The 25,062-nt window shown below is 52.4% G+C and overlaps 1 protein-coding gene across 2 annotated transcripts in view; it reads left to right on the plus strand.

Annotated features, from left to right (window-relative positions):
- Positions 1 to 25,062, plus strand: part of MYO5B (myosin VB) — a 334,661-nt gene that overhangs the window by 307,203 nt on the left and 2,396 nt on the right. For both annotated transcript variants that reach the window (XM_025429624.3, XM_049111936.1), the window contains exons 30-38: positions 8,618 to 8,816; positions 9,035 to 9,128; positions 11,186 to 11,329; positions 13,125 to 13,276; positions 14,818 to 14,907; positions 16,855 to 17,005; positions 18,329 to 18,614; positions 19,449 to 19,623; positions 21,219 to 21,299. In XM_025429624.3, the coding sequence (XP_025285409.1) occupies positions 8,618 to 8,816; positions 9,035 to 9,128; positions 11,186 to 11,329; positions 13,125 to 13,276; positions 14,818 to 14,907; positions 16,855 to 17,005; positions 18,329 to 18,614; positions 19,449 to 19,623; positions 21,219 to 21,299 (1,372 nt within the window). The remainder of the gene's footprint in view (positions 1 to 8,617; positions 8,817 to 9,034; positions 9,129 to 11,185; positions 11,330 to 13,124; positions 13,277 to 14,817; positions 14,908 to 16,854; positions 17,006 to 18,328; positions 18,615 to 19,448; positions 19,624 to 21,218; positions 21,300 to 25,062) is intronic.

Here is a 25,062-nt window from a genome sequence, read left to right on the forward strand (position 1 = left end):
CACCCAAAACTGAGTGGAAGTAGAATCCAGAAAGCCTGGCTCCCAGGCAGGGCTGCTTCCAGCGCGCTGTGTAGGTAATCAGAAGATGACGGCATCTACTCACCAGGAGGAGAGTTTCTGTCCCCGAAATGAAGGCGAGCCTCTCAGGGCTGACACTGGAATCGAGGTTTAGTCATTTAAGATGATCCTGGGTAAAGAAATGTGTCGAATAAGAAAAACAAAACACGGGTAATACTGGAAATTAAGAAATAAAAAGGGACAGAAACAAGCTGGACCCTGATGAGGGACAGTGGGTGTGAAGATCTTTTTGGTTTTTTAAACCGTGACTGTTCTCAGCATTCAGCTCCTTTTTTATTCCCCCAAATGGTTGTGAGGGGTCCAGTCCCAGGGGCTGCTTACTCTTACCCTGGATTTGTCTTCCTTTGCAGCAGTAATCATAATGCTGATAAAATAAAAATCACTTTTTTTTTTTTTTTTGGCTGGGCACAGTATACTTTATTGATGGTACATGACAAGGTAGGGCTCCCCAAGCCCCTCCCCTTCCTCGGGGTCTAGGATGTAAATTGGAGGTCAGGATATTCTCAGTGTGTTGGGAGATTAAGTTGGGGCAGGGACTCCCCAGCAGCTGAGGGCTTCTCTCTTCCTCTTGTTCTTGCTGGGGCTGGTGGTCCAGGAAGCTCTTACTCCTTGGAGGCCATGTGGACCATGAGGTCCACCACCCGGTTGCTGTAGCCGAATTCATTGTCATACCAGGAAATGAGCTTGACGAAAAGGTCATTGAGGGCAATGCCAGCCCCGGCGTCGAAGGTGGAAGAGTGGGTGTCAGTCTTGAAGTCACAGGAGACAACCTGGTCCTCAGTGTAGCCCAGGATGCCCTTGAGGGGGCCCTCCGATGCCTGCTTCACTACTTTCTTGATGTCATCATATTTGGCAGCTTTCTCCAGGTGGCAGGTCAGATCCACAACTGACACATTGGGGGTGGGGACACGGAAGGCCATGCCAGTGAGCTTCCCGTTCAGCTCAGGGATGACCTTGCCCACAGCCTTGGCGGCGCCAGTGGAAGCAAGGGATGATGTTCTGGGCAGCCCCTCGGCCGTCACGCCAGTTTCCCAGAGGGGCCGTCCACGGTCTTCTGGGTGGCAGTGATGGCATGGACAGTGGTCATGAGGCCCTCCACGATGCCAAAGTGGTCATGGATGACTTTGGCTAGAGGAGCCAAGCAGTTGGTGGTGCAGGAGGCATTGCTGACAATCTTGAGGGAGTTCTCATACTTCTTGTGGTTCATGCCCATCACAAACATGGGGGCATCAGCAGAAGGAGCAGAGATGATGACCCTCTTGGCCCCGCCCTTCAAATGAGCTCCAGCCATCTCCATGGTGGTGAAGACCCCAGTGGACTCCACAACATACTCAGCACCAGCATCACCCCATTTGATGTTGGCGGGATCTCGCTCCTGGAAGATGGAGATGGACTTCCCATTGATGACAAGTTTCCCGTTCTCAGCCTTGACTGTGCCGTGGAATTTGCCATGGGTAGAATCATACTGGAACATGCACACATGTAGTTGAGATCAATGAAGGGATCATTGATGGCGACAATATCCACTTGGCCAGAGTTAAAAGCAGCCCTGGTGACCAGGCGCCCAATATGGCCAAATCCGTTCACTCCGAACTTCACCATCGTGTCTCGGGGACGCGGCTGGCACTGCACCAGAAGATGCGGCTGTCTGTCGAATGGGGAGGAGCAGAGAGCCAAAAATCACTTTTCTTACATCTTAATATAATTGCATTCCCAGCAAGCCTGGGGCACAACAGGGGACTCCTAGCCCAAGACACCCAGTTAAGTACATAAGGAGCTTCGGGCAGAAGCCTGAAGAACGGGTTTGTAGCACCTATCACACCTGGAGAGCAACCTGAGCCAACCCCACCCGACCCTTGTGGGTTTGTGCGTCTCCTATCTGGGTAGTCCCAGAAGTGAGGGAGGACAGTGGGGGCCAGGCAGGCCAGGAGAACAGGCGATGATTCCTGGTGCCCCTCATGGCACCCGGCAGCGAGGCCATCTGTGACCCGGGCAGCCTCTGTGCTAAAGCACCCTGAACGCCGAGCTATCTCCCCTTTCCTGTGATTTCCCTATAATAGTGAATGTTCTGGTGAGAACAGAAGGTGTAGGATGCAGACATGATTTGGGGTCGGAGGGGTTGCAAAAAAATCTATCCTCTCCCTAGGAGAAGCTTACACTCATGCACTGGGTTTTGCTTACATTTCTGGAGGCTTCTCCCCACACCCAGTCACAGCCCCTCTGAGAGTCCTTGGTTTCCCAGTTTGGAATTTCTTTTGCTGACTAACTTCCAGAGTTTATAGAGTTCTGTTCAATCTTTATAAGGGCATCTCTTCTTTTGTTGTCAAGTTTGGGAAGAGAAGCCAGTGTTGAGGGTCTGTTCTGGCAGCAACCACAGGAATGTGGATGGCTCTCCTGCTTCCAGAAAGTGTTCACACTTGGGAACTAAGGGAATTGAGCAACATTATTACCATTTTACTTATGGCCCAAATCAAGGGAGGGCTGGTCCTTGCCTCAGAGATAGGCTGCTGTATACAGAGCGGAGTGTCCGGAGGGTTTGTTGGGGTTGAGGGGTGGGGAAGTGGGCTAGCAGGAGGGGCCAACCTCACTTCCAGGTGTGTACTCATCACAGAGCTAGGTAGGAGCAGGATGTGGTGAGGGCTCGGGTCTAGCTCTGGGAACAGTGCTCTTGTGGCCACTGGCCATTTCCACTCAAGTCTGTTGAGCTCCAAACTCAGAGTGCATTATTGGACCTTTGCTTGGGTCCCAGGAAAACTTGCAGTCCCTCCTACCCAGAAGGTTCCAGGAAACAACAGGCCTTTGGCATAGACAGGTTGCCTTGCCTGTCGCCTCCTGGGCGTAGACAGGTACACCTGGGGTCATTCCAGTGGGCCTGCGTGGGACTGTGCAGATCCTGCATAACCAGAAAGGGGGGTGTGTGTGGATTTCTTAGGTTTGGAGGTTGTGGCCTATTTGGCTCTGAGGGCCCACTGCTGTGGGATGGCCTGCTCAGAACCACAGAGGATGGGGGGCGAGCCTCATTCTCCCCAGCTCCCTTCTCTTGAGCCCTCACTGTTCCTGTTCCCAGCTGGAAACTCTTGGCTTATTTCTATGAGGCAATCATTCCCTCGTAACATTCCCAAAATGCAGCAGGGCCCAAGCCATCGGCACAATTCTGCCTGCTGTAAACCGTGGCTTAGCCTGGTGTATCCACAGACCATTCACCATCTTGTGGCCAAGCCAGTAATTTCAGACATTCCTCTTGCTCGCGGCCTCCTGTCTTTTTAAAGACTGGGAGCTGACCATGTTCTCGCTCCAAGGAATCTTGCCTGTTTCTGTCCACAGAGCGGCAGGTCCTTGAGGCAGGACAGAGGCATGGTAGTTGGGTCACAGCTGCCATCCTAATGTTACCTGCGGAAGGAAAGCAGGTGGTACCGGAGGCCCTTCCTGCTGCACAATTTCTACACTGAATCAGGTTACGTGATTACTGATCTAGAGGGAACCCCAGGCAAGTCAGCTGAGTACTTTCATTTTCACACACGAAGAAACAGGTCCAGGATGTATAGATGCTGGCCACGACCTACGCATCCTGGACCTGTTTTGGGGTGCCTGGTGTCACTGCCTTCTGCAGTCAGAGACTTTACCTGCTGCTAACTCGGTGCTGATTCGGGTGTATCTGTGTGTCTTTGGGGATGTGGCTCTGCGCGGTGATGTGTACACAGGAGATTCTCCAGGAGGGTTTGTGGATTTGCTCATTGACCTCGTGGGCTTTATTTTTTTTAAACTTCCCATAAGCTGTCATTTGGGGTTTTCCTTCTCCTGCCACTATGTGGGGCTCCCTTCTGGGCCTTCGCCCCTAATGGCACAAGCCACTGTGGTAGGATCGGTCCCCTTTCATCCAGGAACGAAGGCTGGACCTGGAGCCTGATGGCTGACACACACACACACACCAGCACTGTGGGGTGGCTGGGCTGCATGGTCTTGGGTGCTTCATGCAGAATGCCTGGCGGGTTATAGGATTAGGAATTCCGAGGGTACATCCCTATGAACAGGGATCAAAGCTGACCACCTGGCGGTGAGTCAGCCAAACACCTGCCCCCAAGAGGCTGAGGGATGGGCCTCAGACTGCCATCCAGAGGACTGTGGGAATGTGGTGACCCTCCAAGAGGGCCGGCAGCCAGCCCTCCTTGGTCTGGAGGGCCAGCTGATATGGGCAGGGGAGAGGCCAGGTACAGGGGCCCCATGGGTTCCAGTCCCGGGGCCATGTCAGGCAGGCCCTCCCATCCTGGGGTCTCCTTACATGTGGCAAACAAGGTGAGCGGATGATCCTGCATGACTGTTCAGCAATGGTATCCCCCTCCCACCCAGAAGGAATCCCTCCCAATGGTGCCCGTTTGTGCTAAAGGACTAGCTCCCAAAAGGCCCCTAGTTAAATGTGTTAATGGCCGAGGAGGGAAAGGTGCTAGGCCACCAGCACCCCCTAGACCCTGCCCAGGTCACCTTTGGGTTTGTTGGGACCCAGGGAGCACACAGTGGGGGTAGGTGCTGTGCGCGGGAGGCCATCTCCGGGAAGGCCCAGCCTTGGCAAGGGCCCCAGACATTTGGGGGCCAGAGTTCTACGTAGGAGAGGTCCCCAGGACACACTTAATGGCAGTGGAACCCCTTGCAGCCCAGCTGGACGGAGGGGAAGACAGGTACAGACACCAGAGTAGCCCCAGGAGCATTCCCTCCCTTGGGCTTTCCAGGGCGTGACCCCATAGCCAAGTGCCCGGCTTTGTACAAGCAGCAGCTATGTGAGCCCTGCAAGACGTAGGCCCCCCCTTCCTTGGCTGAGCTCCAGGAAGGTAAAATGGGGAACTCTACCCCCGGGCCTCACAAAATCCATAGGGAGCAGTACAGGGGCTTCTGGGGGGGCCTGGGAGTTGGGGGAGAGGGGTTGCTGGTCTGTGACATCACCGGCCACTCTCCCATGGTTCCTGCCAGGACAGCTGGGATCCAGCCTGTAGGAAGAGGATACCCGGGGTAGAGAGGGGGAGCGGGCACCTTGGCAAGTCTGAGGAGGCTGCCTAGCACCCCATCCTGCTGGCCTCTGAGGATCTTCTGTGGGCCCAGGGCCATGGAGGGGGGCACATGTGGATGGGGGAGCATAGGACGGGCCACTCCTCTCCTGGAGCTGCTCTCCTGGCTTTGAGCAGACCCTGGGCCCCTGGGGAGGCCAAAGAATCTGCAAGAAGGCACCTGGCCATCTGCTGCCCAGGTTGGGTAGATAGGAGGGGTACAGCCCGGTCCTGGCAGGCCAGAGAGTTCAGCGGGCTTCCTGCGTGGCAGTTCCAGTTAACGTCTCTTCATGGACGACCGTAGTGAAGGCTGCAGGTGAGGTTAGCTAACGCCTTCATCGTGGTGTTAGAGGGAACAGCATCGGCATCGAGGAGCAGACGGTGCGCGGCTGCCTCCCACCCCCACCCCCACCCCCAACCTTGCCCCGCGGCTGCTCCCCAGGAGGCTCTGCAGCCTGCACCGGGCACCGCCTCCCTCCCCACCCTGAGCGCACCTCTGATTCTCCCTTTCCATTTCTGAGTCCTCCTGCGGGGGGGGGGGGCGGGCAGGGGAGAGAGCCCTTGTGAGAGCACACAAGCCCCCTTCTGGGACCCGAGCTGGGGGAGGGACATCCTTAGGTGCTCTGGTGCTGGTGACAGTGAAGAACAAAGGGAAGCCAGGGGGAGTTCCTGAGCTTTTCCTTCTGTCTGTTTCCAAACCTCAGCCAGAACAGCCTCAGTTTCTTGGACGTTGAGCCTCCCTGTCTCCCCTCTATACCATGTGCCCTGTTTATTTCTAGCAAGACTGAGGATTGGGGATATTTGAATGAAGACTGAGAGCTTGACTTGGCCTACCAAGGCCTAAAACAAGTCGCCAGGTCAAATCTGTGCCTCTTGCCTGTGCCTTATGCGTCCGCTCTGCATGCTCATGTCTGTGCTTGACTGTCCACAGGCGTGCAGGCCAGGGCACAACTCGTAGGGGTGCTGCTGCACTGCCCTCAGGGCACCCGGCCAGCGCCATGCGTCCATGCTGTGGGGACAAGGTTGGGAGGCTGCTTGTTGGGGTCCAGGCAGTAGCCCTCGATGGGCCAGGATACAGATGCTCACAGGATTTGAAGAGTATGCTGCTTCGGGGGAGGATCCACAACTTGAATCTGGTTCTATTCGATTCCAGCATCTGCATCCGTGTACCACTGGCCTGCAGCCGTGGGTGAGACGTGTAGAGGGGAGGCTGGACATGGGTGACGTACGCCGGGGCCCACAGTGACTGCTGGCTTGTAGCTCTTGGGGTTGTGTTTGAGCCTCCCAGCAGCAGGGGGTATGGTGGCCCCCAGGCTCATTTCCCAGAAGAGGAAGGGGGGTGGAGTTGCTGGCCCAGCTCCCTCAGCCTGGTGGGTGGGAACCCGATGCCCTCAAGCTCTGCCTCTGAAGCTTTGCCTGCTGATGACCTACCGGAGGTCCCTTTGTAGCAACAAGAATCGGTTGTTGAGAAAAGTCCAGATCGGCTGGTGCTTGAGGCCATGTGTCTCCTGGCCCTGGGTGCAGCGTGACCCCACTGCCTGTGAGCAGGGCAACCTCTGGTCTAACAGGGATCAGAGTGGGACCTGCCTCAGGGGTCATCACAAGGAGTAGGGTTAATGCAGGTATGTTGTCTGGCTGGCACATGGTAAGCAGAGTCATTGTCAGCTCACGGTGGTCATGGCAGCTGTTATTCAGTGAGCTCTGTCCCACCAAGAAGTCTGTTTTATTGGGGTGAGGGGGATATACATGTCAAGCCAGGTGCTTCCTTATGGCTCCCTAGCAGCAGAATCGATTTTTTTTTTTAAATAAGCAAATATGCAACATGAACAGAACTGAAAGTGCAGACCTAGGCATCGGGAGACCCAGCTTCTAGAACCAGCTCTGTCGCTGCTGTGGCCTTAGAGCTCTAGCCCTCAGTTAGGGGGTGTCTCAGCTTGTGCTGGGGCAGGTATCTTGTACCTTGTCCAGGGCCCTGGGCTAATCCCCCTAATGACACTCTGTGTGCAGAGCAAGACAAGACAGCGCCAGGCATGAACTCGCATGGCACGAATCAGGAGCTGCATCTTCGGGGCGAATCCCTAGAGCCCCGGCTGTCTGCTCTCTGGGTAGGTTCGTGACTCAGTGGTGATGCCCTTGGTGTGTTGTCGCCAGGGTTGGATGCTCCCGAAGTATTGCGAGTCCTCTAGGATGCTGATTTAGTTACAGAACCCTTGGCCACGATCCTCACGTTATTAGTGCTTTCACCCGATGCTGCTGCCTGTGGCGAGCAGGTCAGTCAGTCACGTCTCCATTTCCCCATGTGTGTGAACCTGCTGAGAAGCCCCTGAGAGCCAGGCATTGCATTCAGTGCCCCTGGGAGCTGACGGAGCTCTGGGAGGCCTGGGCGTGTCCGTGGGGGACCAGATGGCAGATGCTCCCCATCTCTTGCTCCCTCAAGACTTGCTCCTTCCTCTCTTTTGGCCCAACTAGTGGAACTGTAAAATTAAAAAATAAAAAATAAACAAAAAGGCCTCTTTGTCTCCCTGCCTCCCGGGCAGCTGGGAGCTCTTAGAGGCGCTTCTGAGGCGCTTCCAGGTTTCTACCTCTGCTAGACTCTGGTCAGCATCCTTGCATCCCTGAAAGAAACCGCAGGGAATGTTCCACCGCGGGGATCGTGTCCACGGTGTCCGACCTCCCTTTTGTCCAGAACCCCCTACCTACCCTTCATGTGACCGTGTATTGCCTGGAATCAGAGAGTCTACCCCAGAACCCGAGAAGCCAGCACCTCGTTCACATTAGAACTTCCTGAGGACGAGGCGGTGGCTGCTTAGGAAGCTTCCCCCATCCCTGGCCTCCTCATAGGGCAGATGGAGCAGGTGTCCCCCAGAGCTGCCTGGGGGCTTGACCCAGAATCCTCCGGGACTTCTCTCTGACCTTCCCCAGGTCTCCTCAAAGTCTTTTCGCTTCTGGCCCCGACACCAGCTGATTGCAAACCTTCTCCCCAGATCATTTGCAAAGAGGCTGAGTGTCTGTTTTGACTTGAAAAAAAAAATCGTCTATTTATGGCCACAGATAAAGTGGAGGTGGTGGTGAAGATGAGGAGGAAGGGGCTAAAGCTTGCAGATGCTCTACTACAGGGACGCCGGCGGTGCAGGAGTGCAGTGCGCTAGGGTTCTGTCCTAACGAGGACATTCCTGTGAGGTTTGGGCAGATGTGGGTACTTGTATGTAAGTGATGCCGTGAGACATTTCTGTGGCTGGCATGTTGGCACAGAGACTGTCTCCCAATCCCAGGCCAATCGCCTGCAGCTGGCGAGGAATGGGGAGCACGAGGAGGGGGTGTCAAGGACGGGGCCTCAGCCCCGGGTGTGCAAGTTCCCATTCCCGGAGAGGTCAGGCTGGCCTGCTGGCCAATCCACCCCTCGCGTCCTTCCCCTGTTGGTCTGTGTGGTCCGTGCTGCCGCCATGTGCTTGGCATTGCCTGCTGCGTGCCCGTGTGCCTCACCCGCCCTGCAACTTGCACAGGTTGCTGGAGGCGCAGCTGCAGGCACAGGGCCGCGAGCACGAGGCAGAGGTGGAGGCACTTCGGGCCCAGGTGGAAGCCCTGAAGGAGGACCTGGACAGGCAGCAGCAGACCTTCTGCCAGACCCTGCTGCTGTCCCCGGAGGCCCAGCTGGAGTTCGGGGTCCGCCAGGAGCTGACCCGGCTCACCAACGACAACCTGGTGAGCGCCCTGCCCGAGGGCCACACCCTGAGAGCTGTGGGGCCGCCCTGGCCTTTCGCTTAGGGGGGTGAGGTTGGGGTCCTTGGCCATGCAGCGGAACAGAGATTCCAGAACCTCCCTTCCCCCACCATCAGCAAGGGTCTGTGGCTCCCAGGAACCTGCCCCGCCCTCCAGGGCATGGTTGGGCCTGTCCTAACGCTGCTGCCTTTGGATTTTAGGACCTCAAAGAACTGGTCGAAAAGCTGGAAAAGAATGAGAGGAAGCTTAAAAAACAGCTGAAGATTTACATGAAGAAAGTCCAGGACCTGGAAGGTGGGGCGTACGTGTGTGTGTGTGTGTGTGTGTGTGTGTGTGTGTGAGAGAGAGAGAGAGAGAGAGAGAGAGAGAGAGAGAGAGAGATGAAGCATGCATGTGGCTCAGTCCCAAGCAAGACGAGGGAAGGGACCACCTGCCTCCCTCTGCACACCCTTCCTGCCTCACCCATTGTCTGGGCTGGGCCTGTCCAGCTGTGGGATAGACCAAACTGGACCCACCAGCTCACATATTCTCAGTTGGCCAGAATCGGGACACAGACCCAGCAGGGGCTTGGATGCTTCCTCTGAGACGTGGCCTTGTGGCCCTGTGGCCCTGCAGCCCAGTGACCCTGTGGCCCTGTCCTAAAGGGCTGGGAGGCAAACATGCTGTAGAAACCATGCTTCATGACCCGCAGACCCTGAGCACAGGGGCCTCGCTGCCTGTGATGGCCAGGCAGGAAGGACAGGGGTCAGTCCTGTAACTAATCTTCACACAGGAACCTGGCCCAGAGAGCTCAGGCAGGTTCAAGTGGCTCTTTCAGAAACATCTGGAATGTTCTTTTCCTCTGAGTCCTTGCTATAGATCTGTTGCTCCCACCCCTCTTGGCACGTGCCACCTGGCATGGGATCCCCTCTTGGTCCCCTCGCTGCCCGGATCCCCCACCATCACCACCTGGATCCCCTTCATCTCAAGAGCCTGGTCCCCAGGGCTTGAGTCCGTCTCATGCTGTCCTAATACCAAGGACCCCTGGGCACCACACCCCCCACAGGTGTCATTTGTTTGATTGCCAGCTCACATCCACCCTGAGCACAGTGACAGCCCTGGAGGCCCCCATGCACCCTCGAGTTTCTCTGTTCTCTCCAGGTCTCATTCTCCTGGTCGCTCAGGCTTCAGGTCCCTCTCTTGTTCAGGCCCAAGCACCTTGTGTGTGCTCTCCTTGAATACTCTGTGCCACCCTCTCCCCTAGCCCCCCAGGACAGTGGGGCCTCCACATTGCCCACTTGTGCCCCTGTTGCTGTGTCCACTCATTACCTCCTTCCCCATGGACTGCAGTGCTCCCCCCTCCAGCAGCACCTGCCTGCCTCCGTGAGCTCCTCTCCTGTGCTGTCCGGGCCGGGTGGGTATATCAGCTCCTTCCCACCTGGCTGTTGAGGTCCTGCCCATCCTTTAGCCCCTCTCCCCCGAGGGAGCTCCACCAGCGAGTCTGTCCAGCCTCATCACCACACTTGGGGCTTGGCGCTAGGGCCAAGTTACAGGCAGTATGCATGTCCAGTGAAATGCACCGATGCAGTCCCTTAGCTGAGTGGTCCACCATCGAATACCCCACCAGCTCTGCTCCCCTGCTGAGAGCACACTACCCTGCACACAGCAGCCCATGGACACGATGGGGGCAGCCCTGCGGACGCCCACCACCCTGTCCCCTTGTGTCAGTCTAACAGAAGTCCCAAGCAAGGTTTGACGCGGCCTTTGTTCCCCACCCCCCGGCCCACCACCAGAATGCCTCCTAAGTAATCTCCTTATGTCCTTGCACAGATGGCATGTGGCAGCCCTGCTCCTTGATCTCCTTGATGTGCCCCCGGGGTCTATGCCACTGGCACCAGCCTGCTCCATGATGGTGCCCAGGCCTCGCATACCTGTCCTGTGGCCACACACAGGGAACCGGGTTGGGCAGGCCTAGCCAGGGCCCATGACAGCCTTGCACACAGTAGCCCTGTTTTATAATAGCTGCATGGGGATAAACAGCTGCCTGGCAGGACAGGCTGTGCACCCTGCATTCTGTGTCCTTCCCAGGTCTTCTCTGGTCTCCCTGCCTGGGGTGGCATCTCCCCTACCCTTATCCCCTCCCAGACTCCAGTGCCTGGTGCTAAGATCCTCGGGTCACCCTTGGCATGTGGCCTGGGCTGCGGGGACCGACCACATCAGCAGTGTGGGAGCTCAGAGAACCCAGAATGCTGGGTCCCCGGGTCCAGACCCAAACACACGCCCTTGACCTAAGGCCCCCCTGCCCCTTGGGCCTACAGCCTGGAGGTCTCTGTTCACGCCCTTCCTTCCCCCACCGTCTCTTTCCTGCCCAGCTGCCCAGGCACTGGCCCAGAGTGAGAGGAGGCGCCATGAGCTCAACAGACAGGTCACTGTCCAGCGGAAGGAGAAGGACTTCCAGGGCATGCTAGACTACCACAGGGAAGATGAGGCCCTTCTCATTCGGAACCTGGTGACAGGTCAGGACGCTCTGTCTCACCACCCCCGCGTGCTCCATCATTGCCAACCCCCCATTCCCCATGCTGCATTCCCCCGCCCCCATCCTCAGCCCTCATCCCCTGTCCCCCCTTGTTGCGGCACTGCTAACAAGCTTCCAGGTGGTATTCATGCGAGACCTCTTCCCTGGCCTCCCACCCCTGGCCTCATAGCCGGTTGTACCCATTCCCTCACCCTAGTTTTGCTGCACCCGGTTTCCACTTGCCTGCCTTGAGCTGTGTACGCAGCCCAGGGCAGCAGCTGCCTGCAGAGCAGGGAAGGAGGCTTGGAGGAGACAGGCTGGAGGGGAAAAGGGAGGATGGTTGGCAGCCTGGTCCTCTGGACCCTGAGCCACGAGCCTCATTACTTGGAGCCTTAGGTTTTCTGTAAAGTGGAGAATGTGGGTGGTACAGTGGATGGGAGATGCAGCAGGGGGGATGTGCCAGACGCCTCTGTGTGGGGATCTGAGGAAGCAGGCGCTTTTGCAGGGGCATCGGGGGATCACCTAAGAGGGGAACGTTATTTCAGGGAAACGTCCTTTTGCCAAGGCCCCACCCTGCTGAGCCCCTCCCGGGGCCTGAGCGCTGCAGAGCAGGGTGTCTCCAACCTCGCGCAGAGTTTACTTCAGTTCTTTGCTTTGGGTATCTTCAGTAACTAAATATCTTGGCACCTTTTCTAAAGGCTGATTCCCCCCAAAGTTGCCCAGCACTTTGGCAGGAGTCCTCTCGCTTCCTTAAATAGGCTTGCATCTTATTCTAAGGCAGTGAGGAATGAGCCCTTAACCTCTGGTGCAGGAAACTCCCAAGTTCACAGCATTACAGTGAAAAACAATGAGAGTGCTTGTGCCAGCAGACAGATAGCTCCTTCCCACTGTCCCTGCTCAGGTGGCCCCAGACGGGCCGTCTCCCGGGAAGCCGCCCCGGCACAGGATGCCCGGTCCCCTTCCCTTGCATCATCCAAACAAATGCTAGGACTCTGACTCCTGCTAGGTGCCCCGCACCGGCTAGTTGCTGCGGAGCGCAGAGAAGTGTAGAGCCATGGTCCCTGCCCCCAACATGTCAACACCCAGCCGGGCGGACCTAGCAAGTGTGTGGGAAACAGGACTCAGAGAGCAGTAGGACAGCCCAGGACAGGATACACTGCTGGCAGGCTGGACGGGGCTCAGGCGTCATGCCCTGGCACTAGAGGCCACAGAGAGGGGCTCTGGACACTCCTCAGCCATCCTGGCTTGCCGCTGGCTCCAACCATGTCTGGGCTGCAGCTGCCAGGTAAATAGCCTCCAAGCGGATTGCTAAGTGGCCCCTGCCCGGGCCCTGGCACATGGGGTCTGTGTGGGAGTACGCGGTTTGCCAAGCTCTCCAGGGGCCTGCCCTTGTGGCTGCGGCAGGAAGTGGTGTCCGCTCGGAGCCCCCTCTGGCTGGTGGGTGAGCTGGCCTCTCGGCGCCCAGGGCAATGTCCCCTGAGTGGAGACCTGAGTGGTGAGCCACCTGTGGGCTCGTTTCCTTCATATCATCAGGACCAGGCATGAGGAGCAAGTTTCTCTAGTCCAGGCAGCCAGGAATGTGCTTTGGTTAGTTTGGAGTATTTAATTAGTTTGTGAAACAGGGTCAGAAGGTGTCCCACTTGGGCCTGACTCCTCCCACCCCAGCCCTCCCCCAGCCCCCATGGGAGGTTATTCTTAGGTGAGCTTCAGGGAAATATGGAAAATCTCTGTACTTCAGTCTCCTCAGAGCCCCAAGCACCTGCTATCATCTAATTCTCACTGCTTGTTGCTGTTAGACCTGAAGCCGCAGATGCTGACGGGCTCAGTGCCCTGCCTCCCTGCTTACATCCTCTATATGTGCATCCGGCACGCCGACTACATCAACGACGACCTCAAGGTGCACTCCTTGCTGACCTCCACCATCAATGGCATTAAGAGAGTCCTGAAGGTAGGGGTCCCAGGCCCGGGGGTGGTGCTTGGCAGCCGGTGTAGGGAAGCCTGCAGCTTCCCCAGCCTTGCCCTGCCCAGGCCACCCTCAGCCCTGAAGGTGACGGACAGGAACGCAGAAGCAGCTTGCCGATGGAAGTGGGCAGTTTCCAGAGAAAGGATGCTCAATCTTAGAAAGGACCCCCAAATCCACTATTGCCATCCCACCGCCTGCAGGGGCCCTGCGACTTTAAAAAGCCATGACCAGAGGTGGAGGAGGATGGTCCGCCTGATTCAGGGGCAGGCTGACCCCACAAGCTGAATACAGGCCTTGTCCCAGACCTTCCCAAGGAATTGGGTGCCTGCTCCCCAGGCAGGTGGTGGCACAGGAAGGGTGCATATGCTTATCAGTCTCCAGAGTGAGGGGGCCCAGGCCAGGACAAGGCTGCTTCCAGGGCACAGAGGGATCCCAGGTGGTGGCAGCCGCTGCAGTAAGAGGCTGGTCAGGGTGCCGAGGCTCAACTGTGCAGGAGCTATGCTGAGCGGTGAGGCCTCAGTAAGAGCGATGGTCCTTCCCCACAGGCCCAAGCCCCAGGCAGCCCTGCCCTGGTTCTCACACACACACTGCCACTCTGGGATGCATGTCATCTTCAAAAGTGCGGAGTCCAGATGCTGAGACCCACTGAGCCTCTGTCACCTGCATCCCCTTTCCCTTCTGGGAGTGAGCGAGCTCCAGCTCATAGCTTTGAGCTTCATGCCAGCCTGGTGTTAGTAACTGTACCTCTGGCTCGGCTTGGCCCGGCTGGGCCTTGCCCTGCACCCCAGAGGCAATCTTATCCACACTTGGCACTAAACAAACATGCTGGCGACACTCAGATCTGGGTCCCCTGCCTTGACCCCTAGCACGGGCTCTGCCCGGGAGCTTGTACCAGTCTGAGTGAGTTGAGGGCTGGCTTCAGGCCATTGCCTCAGGGGAAGCTTTCCTAACCACTGGGCTCCGCTAGCTGTGCCCAGCCCTAACAGTCGCTTCCTGTCCGACTCCCTTGTTTTATTGTCCTCAAAGCTCCCACCTCTGACATTAGGCAGGGATGGTTTTAGCTGACAAGGTGAGCTCGGTTCAGTCATTGACCCTAGGATAGGAAACTATCCTGGCTCTTGGGTTTTCATCCAGGTATGGTTTATAGTCCTTTTCCAGAGGGTTGAAACCATTGGGTATCTGATCGCTCAATAAATATTTCACTGGCATGCTCCGTCCATCCCTTAGGTTGGATCACGAATAGTTCGGAGCAGGGCCAGCGGCCTCGTGGTCAACACACAGCCCAGGCTGCACAGCTGCGTCCCGGTGATGAGGGGACCCAGGGAGGGGTCTCTGCGCCATGCTTGGTAGTGAAGGGATGGGACTGCCACCCCTTGACCAGGATCTCCTCTTGGGGACCGGCCATTGTCGTGTCTGCTGGGAGCATGCTCAGTAACTTTGGAAACCTGGAAAGAGAAGCCCCAGGTGAGCATTTTACCAGACAGCGGAGCCCTGCTGCTAATGGGGGTTGTCCTTTTCTTTCACAGAAGCACAATGAGGACTTTGAGATGACCTCATTCTGGTTATCCAACACCTGCCGCCTCCTTCATTGCTTGAAGCAGTATAGTGGGGATGAGGTGAGTGCTAAGACAAGCCCAGCCCCTAAAGGGCACCTGAGAACCACCAAAGTACCCCCAAAGCCTCACTTCCTGGGCCATAGCGATGTGCGTCCTGCTTCAGGGCACCTCAAATCTCAGCTCAGAAGGGGGCTGGGGGTATCGTGGGAGGCAGTCCTCTATCCAAATATGCCCCCACCCTGAGAGGATGTACGGTCTTTGGGGTGCCCTCTGGGACCTCGGGCTCTGAGCATACCTTCCTCTGTCTACCTGGTAGCTCAAAGCAGGAGCAGAGAGGGCACAGGATACCTGTCTGCTAGGTGGCCTCAAGGACCCTGCAGCCCCAGAAAGCACCCTGAATCAAATGAGGTGGGGAAATGAGCTTATATGACCCATCCATTATCCAAGAGCCACTGGGACTCTCCAGGGAGACCCTTGTGACCTGACCTCTCTGGAGCAGCCCCCTTTCAGCAAGCACTGGAAGGAAGCTCAGTGAGTTGTCAGATGTGTGACATGATCTCCTCAGCCAACCAAGTAGTTAATCCATCTGAAGGCGGACACGGAGAAGAGGCACAACACAATCAAACTACATCTGTGCACCTTGACCTTAAGGCCCAGCTTCCCGCTTCTAACCAAACTTGATTCCTTGACCTGCTGCCCTCCTGGGTACATTATGTCATCCTCTACTCTGGACTCCGAGGGCCCAGCTTCGTCTGGAGCCCACATTCCCCCACTCTGGCCCCTGAAGGAACGGTGCCCATGCTCTGCATTCAGCCCAGCAGCTTGGTAACACAGGGCATGTCTTCACTCTGGTCTTTCTATTAAGAATCCCAGTTCATCCCAGACACCACTCCCAGGCCCCTGGGGGTTGCCTCAACCTCCCTTTCCCCCCTTACACTTTCACTTATATTAAGAATAATGTATCAAGAGACCTGAGACCCAGAGCACACTATAGCCAGATCCATGTAGTCTAAACAAAGAGGGAAAATATATATATATCTTGTCTGTCACAGTGATTTTTTTTCTTTTACCTGCCTTTTGGTTTTTATTTAAAAAACTGCTGTGTAATATGAGTTGGCAGGAGAGGCTTTGCTGGGGATGGTCACCCTTTTGAAGACGCTGAGCTTCTTGGCTGCTTTTGGTTTACCTTGGCCTGACTACAAAGGGATGTTGGTCACATGAGTTGTTTCGATATTAGTAATTCTCTTCATGTGATTTCATCTTGTTAGCATAGGAAGCTAGGAGGACACAGTGCTGTAGCCGTGACATTGTTTCAGTCTGTTAATCCTGATACCCAATGATAGAATCCATGTAAAATTTCTCATTCTAAAAACATAATCTGACACAGGGACGTACCCTTCAGTGGCTGTGTATTTCACATTTTAAAGTAACCTGGCCTGTTAGGAGGAGAGTCAGACAGAGAATCAGGGAGCATGATCCTTCTTTCCCTGGACCTGCTACCAATTTGGGTTTGATGCTGTAGAGAACTCACTTCCTCAGGATGTGGACTGATTTAGGCTTTTTATTTTTCTATTTTTTGAAAATATTTTACGTATTTATTTGACACAGAGAATAAGAGAGAAGGAGCCCAAGCTGGGGGAGTGGCAGGAGGAGGAGAAGCGGGCCTTCCACTGAGTATGGAGCTCCAAGTGGGGCTTGATCCCAGGACCCTGAGATCAGGACCTGAGCTGAAGGCAGGGGCCGAACCGACTGAGCCACCCAGCCGTCCCTGGGTTTTTTAAATCCAGCAGTTCCAACCTTTCTATCATGCTGAGGTTTTGCTCTGCCTTCAAATTCAAGGGCCATTATTGAGGCCTCAAAAACTGACAGGCTCCTCTAGAACATCCTAGCGATAGAGACTGATGAAGTCCCACCAATAGGGTATCCATGAACGTGACCAAGACCCAGAAGTCCTGTGAAGCCCAGCAGACTGCCGAGCCTCTTGTAAAGCTTGCTCTCTCTCTGCAGGGCTTCATGACTCAGAATACTGCCAAGCAGAATGAGCACTGTCTTAAGAACTTTGACCTCACTGAATATCGTCAGGTGCTGAGTGACCTTTCCATTCAGATTTACCAGCAACTCATTAAGATCGCCGAGGGTGTTTTGCAACCTATGATAGGTAAGCTGGCAGTGGGAGATCTCCAGCACTCATGTAGGGTCAGGAATGACGGCGAATGCTGCCGACTTTCAGGGAAGCCAAGATCCTAGGTGTGGCCTCTAGAAAACCAGAACCTTCCCAATTAAGGCAGCGAGGAGGTATGTGCTATGTGCTCAGAAAGAGCTATGAAATCTTCCATAGGTAATGAATATAAATTCAAAAGGTACAAATGCATACACAATGAAAAAAGTATAATCCTCATGCCCATATGTATCCTTTAATCATGAAAAAAGAAAATTAAGCAAACACGCTAGGAAGTACTCATGTGATAAATATTTACTGAACACCCCATCTATAGCAGTACACTTGGGCACCAAACATGAAACTGGAGTCGAAACATAAGAGCTGGGTTTTTTTAGTTAAAAGAAAAACACAGTCATCATTGCTCATCACTCAATGTTCTGCATGAAGGCTAGGGAAGAAATCCTCCCCTGGCCTGGGTTGTAGCTTCCCCCTGGTTCTTACAACACAAACAGATTACAGGAGAATTCCAGGTGGGCCAGAGTGCTCCATGCCATCTGGAAATTTATCTTTCTAGGATAAAGTTCATTCCATATTCTTATTCCCATCTGAGAACCTTTTAGTGAGGCCCTAGGCATAGGGAGCCTTGGGGGGTGCTCACAACTCCAAATAATGCGACGGCTAATAGCATCAGTTCTGCAGTTGGACATACCTGGCTTGAATCCTGGCCCTGCCAACCCCTAGTGTTGTGACCTTGGGCAAGTAATGTGACTTCTGTATGCCTCGATGTCCTCATCAGAAAATGGGTTGTTGGAAGATGTAAAGCAATACTGAGCATCAAGCCCCTGGCACATAGGTAAATGCTGTGTAATAAGTATGACACATCAGCAAGCGTAAGATTTATATGGTCAGTGGCTCATGTCAAAGAGCTGTTTGAACATCAGTGCGATGATCTCAAGGTCCAGGGCCAACTCAATGAGCAGGCCAGGACTACATCCAAGTTGCGCAAACTTTCTACTTTGCACCGAAGCCAATACAGGATCAACTTGGTACATGCCCTTATCTTTGTCCCACCGCTAATAAAGTCAAGTGAAAATTTGGTCTACAGATTCAGTTCAAGGTTTCTATGTGGCAATCTTATTCCATTCAGACAGCAGCACATTAGAAATGTGATGCCGAATGCTGTGAGTTTCTGAGCACATCAACATTGTGTATCAGTGGATGGTGCCATTGTGAAAGCCTAAAGTGCAGAATGATCTGAGCGGCCCAGAAACAGATCTCTGGGGAACATGGCAAGTTTCTCTGATCATGCTTTTCTTTCAGTTTCCGCCATGCTGGAAAATGAGAGCATTCAGGGTCTATCTGGTGTGAAGCCAACAGGATACCGGAAGCGCTCCTCCAGCATGGTAGATGGGGACAACTCGTACTGCCTGGAAGCCATCATCCGCCAGATGAATTCCTTCCACACGGTCATGTGTGACCAGGGCCTGGACCCTGAGATCATCCTGCAGGTGTTCAAGCAGCTCTTCTATATGATCAACGCCGTGACTCTCAACAACCTGCTCCTGCGGAAGGACGTCTGCTCTTGGAGCACAGGCATGCAGCTCAGGTAGGAGACAGGTGCCCTGCCCTAGCCACAGGGTGGAGGGGCCTGCACCCACCAGCTCGACATATCTCTGGAAATGAGACCCATATCTAACCGCTGGTCCTTGTCACAGCATGCAACACAATTCTATCACCTTTGCGTTGTTGGTGGCATTCAACACAGAGATGGTGACCTGGTAAACAAGTTCAGAGCTTGAAAGATATTTACATACTCTAAAAATTGTAAAGACCACATGGATAGATCAGAGGGAAAAATCAATGAATTCAGCCTGGCGAAGGCTCACATAGAAGCTTAAATATTCGTCAAAGTCAAGTATCAGAAAAAAAAAAAAAAAAACAAAGTCAAGTATCAGTTGCTTCAATTCAATAGATTAAATACCTTGTTTTCCCATTAACTTACACAGACTTTTCACATGCCTCGTCTTTGCTTGATTTTTTTTTTTAAGATTTTGTTTATTTAACAGAGAGCACTAGTGGGGGTTGGAGGGGAGCTGCAAGGAGTGGTAGAGGGAGAAGCAGGCTCCCCACAGAGCAAGGAGCTCAACATGGGCTCAATCCCAGGACTCCGGGGTCGTGACTTGAGCCAAAGGCAGATGCTTCACTGACTGAGCCCCCCAGGCGCCCCTTTTTGCTGGATTTTAAACACCCATTCATTCATTTATTCATTCAGCAAGACATGACAGCACCAGGCGCTTCTGGAGCTTTGGCCCAAGTGAGCTAGTGGGGGTGAAGAGCACGCCCACCTTGTGTGTAGGTGGCACCATAAACACAGCAGGCACACTCATCCCAGCATGTTGGGAGCACAGGTCTAACGCCGCTCACTTTGGCCTGTATCAAGGTACAATATAAGCCAACTGGAGGAGTGGCTTCGGGGAAGGAACCTTCAGCAGAGCGGAGCTGTCCAGACTCTGGAGCCTCTGATCCAAGCAGCTCAACTCCTGCAGTTAAAGAAGAAAACCCCAGAGGATGCGGAGGCCATCTGCTCCCTGTGCACCTCGCTCAGCACCCAGCAGGTATGTGGCCCTGGCACCCCACGGCCCGCCTTCCTTTCCTAGGCTGTTCCCCCTGGCAGCTTGTGTGTGTGTCCATGGTGCTCCTGCGGCCTTTCTGTGCCCCTAATGACACAACAGAAGCTGTCGCAGATGGGATGTTCTCTGCGAACCAAAGACTGCCTTGGTCTGGGGAACGAGATGCCACCGTCCCCCCCATAACTAACTTTCCAGGCCCTCTTGCTCTCATAGAGAGATAAAGTAGCAAACCCACAAAACATTAAGCTTGGATAAAAATGTATTTTTGTTTTTGTTTTTAGAAAGAGCACATGTGCAAATGGTTAGGGGGGAGTGGGGGAGGCAGAGAGTCTGAAACAGGCCCCGTCCCCAGTGCAAAGCCAATACGGGGCTCCATCTCATGACCTAAGCCAAAAGCAAGAGTCAGGCGCTTCGCCCACTGAGCCATGGATCTCCAGGCACCCCTGGTTGGTTAGTTAGGGTAAAAGCATTTTTTTAAACACAATGAATTTTGGAATGTGTCTCACTAGAAATTTTAGATTTTGTTCAGAAATGGGCAGCATCATGCTTTTGGAGTTAAATAAATCACTTTCTTTACCACTATATACTCATTATGGCCCTGTTTTCACTTAGAATCCATTAACATAATTTTAAACAGTCATTAAGAACCTAGAAGCGTTTAAATGTGCCTTTCCTCCCTGCCGTCCCCTGGCCAAATTGTATTTAGACTAGGACTCAGTTGCAGAGATGTTACCAGTCTATCAAAAGATAAATCTTATCCCCTCGCAGAGAGACCTGCCCTCCATCAGGAGTGTGTGTATTTAGAAATGAGCCACTGTGGAGTGACCTCACAAAATGCAACTAGCATAAGGAAAGGAGAGTTTCTACATTAACTCATGCACCTTCTTCTCCCTGTCCAGCCTTACAGCATGAAATCCAGTCTCAGTCTCGCAAACATACCCCTTTCCTTACCTCCCCGCTCACCACTAAAAGATGAAATGCCAGACTCTTAAGAAACCTGCTTCCTATAAATGTGCTGAAAGTTTTCAATTTGTATCCCCCTTATTTTGCTTTCAGTTTACTTCCAGAGTTCAACTGGCATTGTTTTGCATTGGGACAGGCTACTCCCACCAAACGATTGTAGGCAGATAGGAGATGATTCTCTTGTTCAATTAGGAAAAATTGTTCCTTTTATAAGTGATTTTGGGGTCATGGGAGGTGGGGTCATGGTCAAACAACCTCTTGTTATCTAAGGTAAGATCTCCAGTGCTCTTTAAGAGATCTTTGAATTACTGGTAGATAAGAGGCTGAGGGTTTCAGGCAACAGTTTCCTAGAATCATTATATTATAAGCCAGGAGCCATTAGGGCAGGTAGGGATGTAGGAGACAGGAATGCAACAGGAGGGCTCAGATCTACCAAAGCCCCTGGTCTGTAGCTTACGGACTGTAGACTCCTCTTCTCAGTATCATTCCAGCTTCAGGGTGTGGGTCCTGCCTAAAGAAGATTGAGTTCTTCTGCCAATGTCCTATATTCTTTGAAATCCAAACATTGTCTTATGTTCGTTTAGCTCTCTGCTAAGCTTTTGTTTGTATTCCAACAGATTGTCAAAATTTTAAACCTTTATACTCCAGTGAATGAATTTGAAGAACGGGTAACTGTGGCCTTTATACGAACAATCCAGGTGAGTTTTAGAATATTAATGAATTCTATAAAATCCTGGTCCAAAACTAGTATCAATTTTATAAACTTTGCTTCTCTTTGTAAATAAAGCTGGTTATGGGGCAGCCCTAGTGGCGCAGCGGTTTGGCACCGCCTGCAGCCTGGGGTGTGATCCTGGAGACCCGGGATTGAGTCCCACATCCGGCTCCCTGCATGGAGCCTGCTTCTCCCTCTCCCTGTGTCTCTGCCTCTCTCCCTCTGTGTCTATGAATAAATAAATAAAATCTTAAAAAAAAATAAAATAAATAAAGCTGGTTATGTTATATGCCAGAAGACCTCAGGTTCTCAGGCTTTCCCTTAGTAAATACTACCCATAAATCACTTACATATGTACACAAAAGACTGAACTTTATCACTCTGCTCAGATTTTAGACATAGTCTAAGTATTATCTGCCACTAGCATGTTATTGAATTATAGCACCAAGTGGAATTAACAAAGTAAGCAGAGTATCAACCCCACCCAGGAACTAAAGAAATATTATTTTAAGAAAACAGTTTGAGCTCTTCAATCTTGTCTCTAAGATGTATAGTTTTGCCCTTAGGAATATGCTTGAAAGAAAATATATTAGGGAAATGATTATTTAAATCTGTCTTGAGATGATAGGATTTTTTTTTTTTTTTTAAAGATGAGCTTCCTAAAGCCCAGCCTTAGGTGATTAGGCCTGAATACCTGACTTTGTGTGTGACTGAAGCTGACAGCACCTGCATAATGAATCACCTCAAGCTGACTCATAAAATGGTCCAATGGTGATCATCCCTCCTGTTGCTAGATGTAGGGAACATCTTGAGGAGATATGACACTTTCTCAAACATCTAAGCCTCTTTAGCCAGCAAAGTGTGTGGTAGCAACATATGAAAACAGGCGAAAGCAATCAGAGGAGTCAGGAAAAGGGGAATTAAAATGAAGGTTTATCAAAAAAAAAAAAAAACACTCAAGATTCTTGAGAACATATGGGGTATGAGAAGCTAGTCCCCTCCTGATGTGTGCTTGGGATTTTGTTCAGGGTGCCTTACCGCATTTCAGTGTAGCGATCCAGAGATTGAGAAAGTCGGCTACGTCAAAGAATACATGAACTTTTTAGCATTGTGTATACGTAGAGAACAGAGGCTGAAGGCCAAGGGAAGGATGGTGGTCAGTGGGAAGGTGGTTTGTCTAAAGGCAGGGGAGGAAGAGCAGTGACACACAGACCACAGAAGAAAGCAGGCAGAGATTGAGCAGCACGGGGATCAAGAGCGTGGTGGGGCGCTGACTGGACAGATCCAGTTAGGACTCAGCCACAGTCAGCTACTGGAAGTGGAGGAAGAGTCTGCTGACAGAAGAGAAGCCACTGCGCTCTCTCTCTCACCATGGATTTTACATGAACCGGCGTACAAGTTCAGAAAGTCTTACTTGGTGTTGAATCTCTGAGACACACATGCAGAGGGAGAATTGGAACTGCTCACATGCTGGCGATGGCACTGTTTAGGAGGAGAGTCAAAAGTCACGCCAAAGGTTGAAGAAGTTTTGCCATATAAGATGTTGGCCTTGAATTAAGAGCAGAAGGAAAAGGTAGCAGAGGTCGGTCACGAAGCCTCTGAAGATCTGTGTGGTCAGATTTGGAGTCGCCTTCAGCTGCCCATTTCAGTGGCTGGCGACACTACCAAAAATTTCGTTTTTTTTGTTTTTGTTTTTTTTTGCCAGCTGTAGTTTGATGCCCTGTTTCTCCCTAGACAGAGGATACGCAGAGGAAATGGTGAACCAGTCCGTGCTTGCTTCCTATACTTGAACACGTCTTTATGTGGAATAGATACTATGTGTTTGGAGGGCATGGGCAAAACATGCTGACCTTTGAAACTGTAAATCTGAGGAGTTGATTAAACTCCCCAAAGGATTCACAGGACAATTCCTATGAAACGACTCCCTTGTGGATTTTTTAAAGATTTTATTTACTTATTCATGAAAGAGAGAGAGAGAGAGAGACACAGGCAGAGGGAGAAGCAGGCTCCATGCTGGAAGGAAGCCCAATGTGGGACTCCATCCCGAGACTCCAGGAGTATGCCCTGAGCCAAAGGCAGGTGTTAAACCACTGAGCCACCCAGGGATTCCCCCACTGTGGATGTTAAATAAGTATACATGCCTGTTACTGTTGAATTATACACAATATGGGTGTTTTCTTTTTAACTTTTATCCATTTTTATACCCTCCTCTCAATTCAAACTCCTTAAAGAGTAGAGCCTACTGGAGCTACCTAAGGGCAAGAAATAAAAGGTCCTTAAGTGCTAGGAAACCATTTCCAGGGCCTTTTGGCCTGTCCCATTCGATGTACACGTTCATACACTGTCGGACCAGGTTTTTGGTTTTTTTTTTTTTTTTTTTTTTTTATTGTTGGACCAGGTTTGTAGTAATCAATGCAGCCAAGCCGAGAGCGAGCTGAGTGCCAAACTGTCAGCCATCCTGGAAAGACCACTCCTCCAGGATTGCATCAAAGCCACCATTTGGTGTTGTAAATTAGAGAAAGTGGTTGCTTATCTCTCTCTAAATGCCATTGCTTCTGCTAAACTTTTCCTATTTCAAGCTGCTTTTTCAAACTGTTAAAAGTACTTTAACATGGTGGCCTGGTTGGTTGGGTATCCAATTCTTGATTTCCACTGAGGTCATGACCTGGGGGTTGTGAGATTGAGCCCCAGTTTGGACTCCATGCTCAGCAGGGAGTCTGCTTGAGACTCTCCCTGCCCCTCCCCCACTCACACGTTCCTTCCTTCTCTCTCTCAATAAATTATTAAAATAAAATATATTTGGCCCACCTTTCATATGATACCATGCACATGGAGGCTTTTAAGTTGACAACTGGAAATTTCAAGTGTTTTCCATTCATTCTCCACATTCACCTTTACACAGCCACTATAGAATCAACTCCCAGTCCTAGGCTCACACTGATTTTGTCCCAAAACCTGTTCCCCAGCACTTTTGAAATGATGCTGCATTATTTACTGACCTTGCTAGAAGGCTTTAGAAATATGAAGGTGCTGTGAGTGATGGTCACATGTAACATGCAGATGCTGGATGAATTCAACAGATAAACATCTCTAGGGACGCCTGGGTGGCTCAGCGGTTGAGCATCTGCCTTTGGCTCAGGGCATAATCCTGGGATCCTAGGATTGAGTCCCACATCAGGCTCCCTGCATGGAGCCTGCTTTTCTATCTGCCTGTATTTCTGCCTCTGTGTGTGTGTGTGTGTGTGTGTGTGTGTGTGTCTGTCATGATTAAATCTAAAAAAAAAAAAATCCCTCGATCTTCTCTAAAACAGGGAATTGATGAAACTTCTAGAAAGTTACAACATATTCAAAATGTTGTCACTATCTGAAGCAATGGTGGTAAGTTCCTAACGAGGAAATGAGTTTTGATAGTTTAAGCTACTAGGAGACGACCCGTGCTTTCGGGAAATCTGGGTGTACTGATTTTCCCCTGGGCAGCATTCCTCGTTAACCAGGCTCAGTGGCCTTGGTAAATGTGCTCCACCTGGGCTCATGGTCCAGAGGCTGGTGGGACATGAATGGGCAAAAAGAACAAAGGAGCAAATGGTAAAGACAACAGCATTTAACACAGGACCCATCAAGTGCCAGACGCTATTCTTGTGTTTTACGCAGCGTTCACTCTTTTTCAGCAATCACTTCTGACACATAGCTACTAGTTTTCCGTGTGCCCTATATGCTTCACTGCCTCTGTGTGTGGTTCGGTTCTGTGG

The sequence above is a fragment of the Canis lupus genome, chromosome 7 (genome assembly GCF_003254725.2).
Source record: "Canis lupus dingo isolate Sandy chromosome 7, ASM325472v2, whole genome shotgun sequence".
In the NCBI taxonomy this organism is placed as follows: domain Eukaryota; kingdom Metazoa; phylum Chordata; class Mammalia; order Carnivora; family Canidae; genus Canis; species Canis lupus.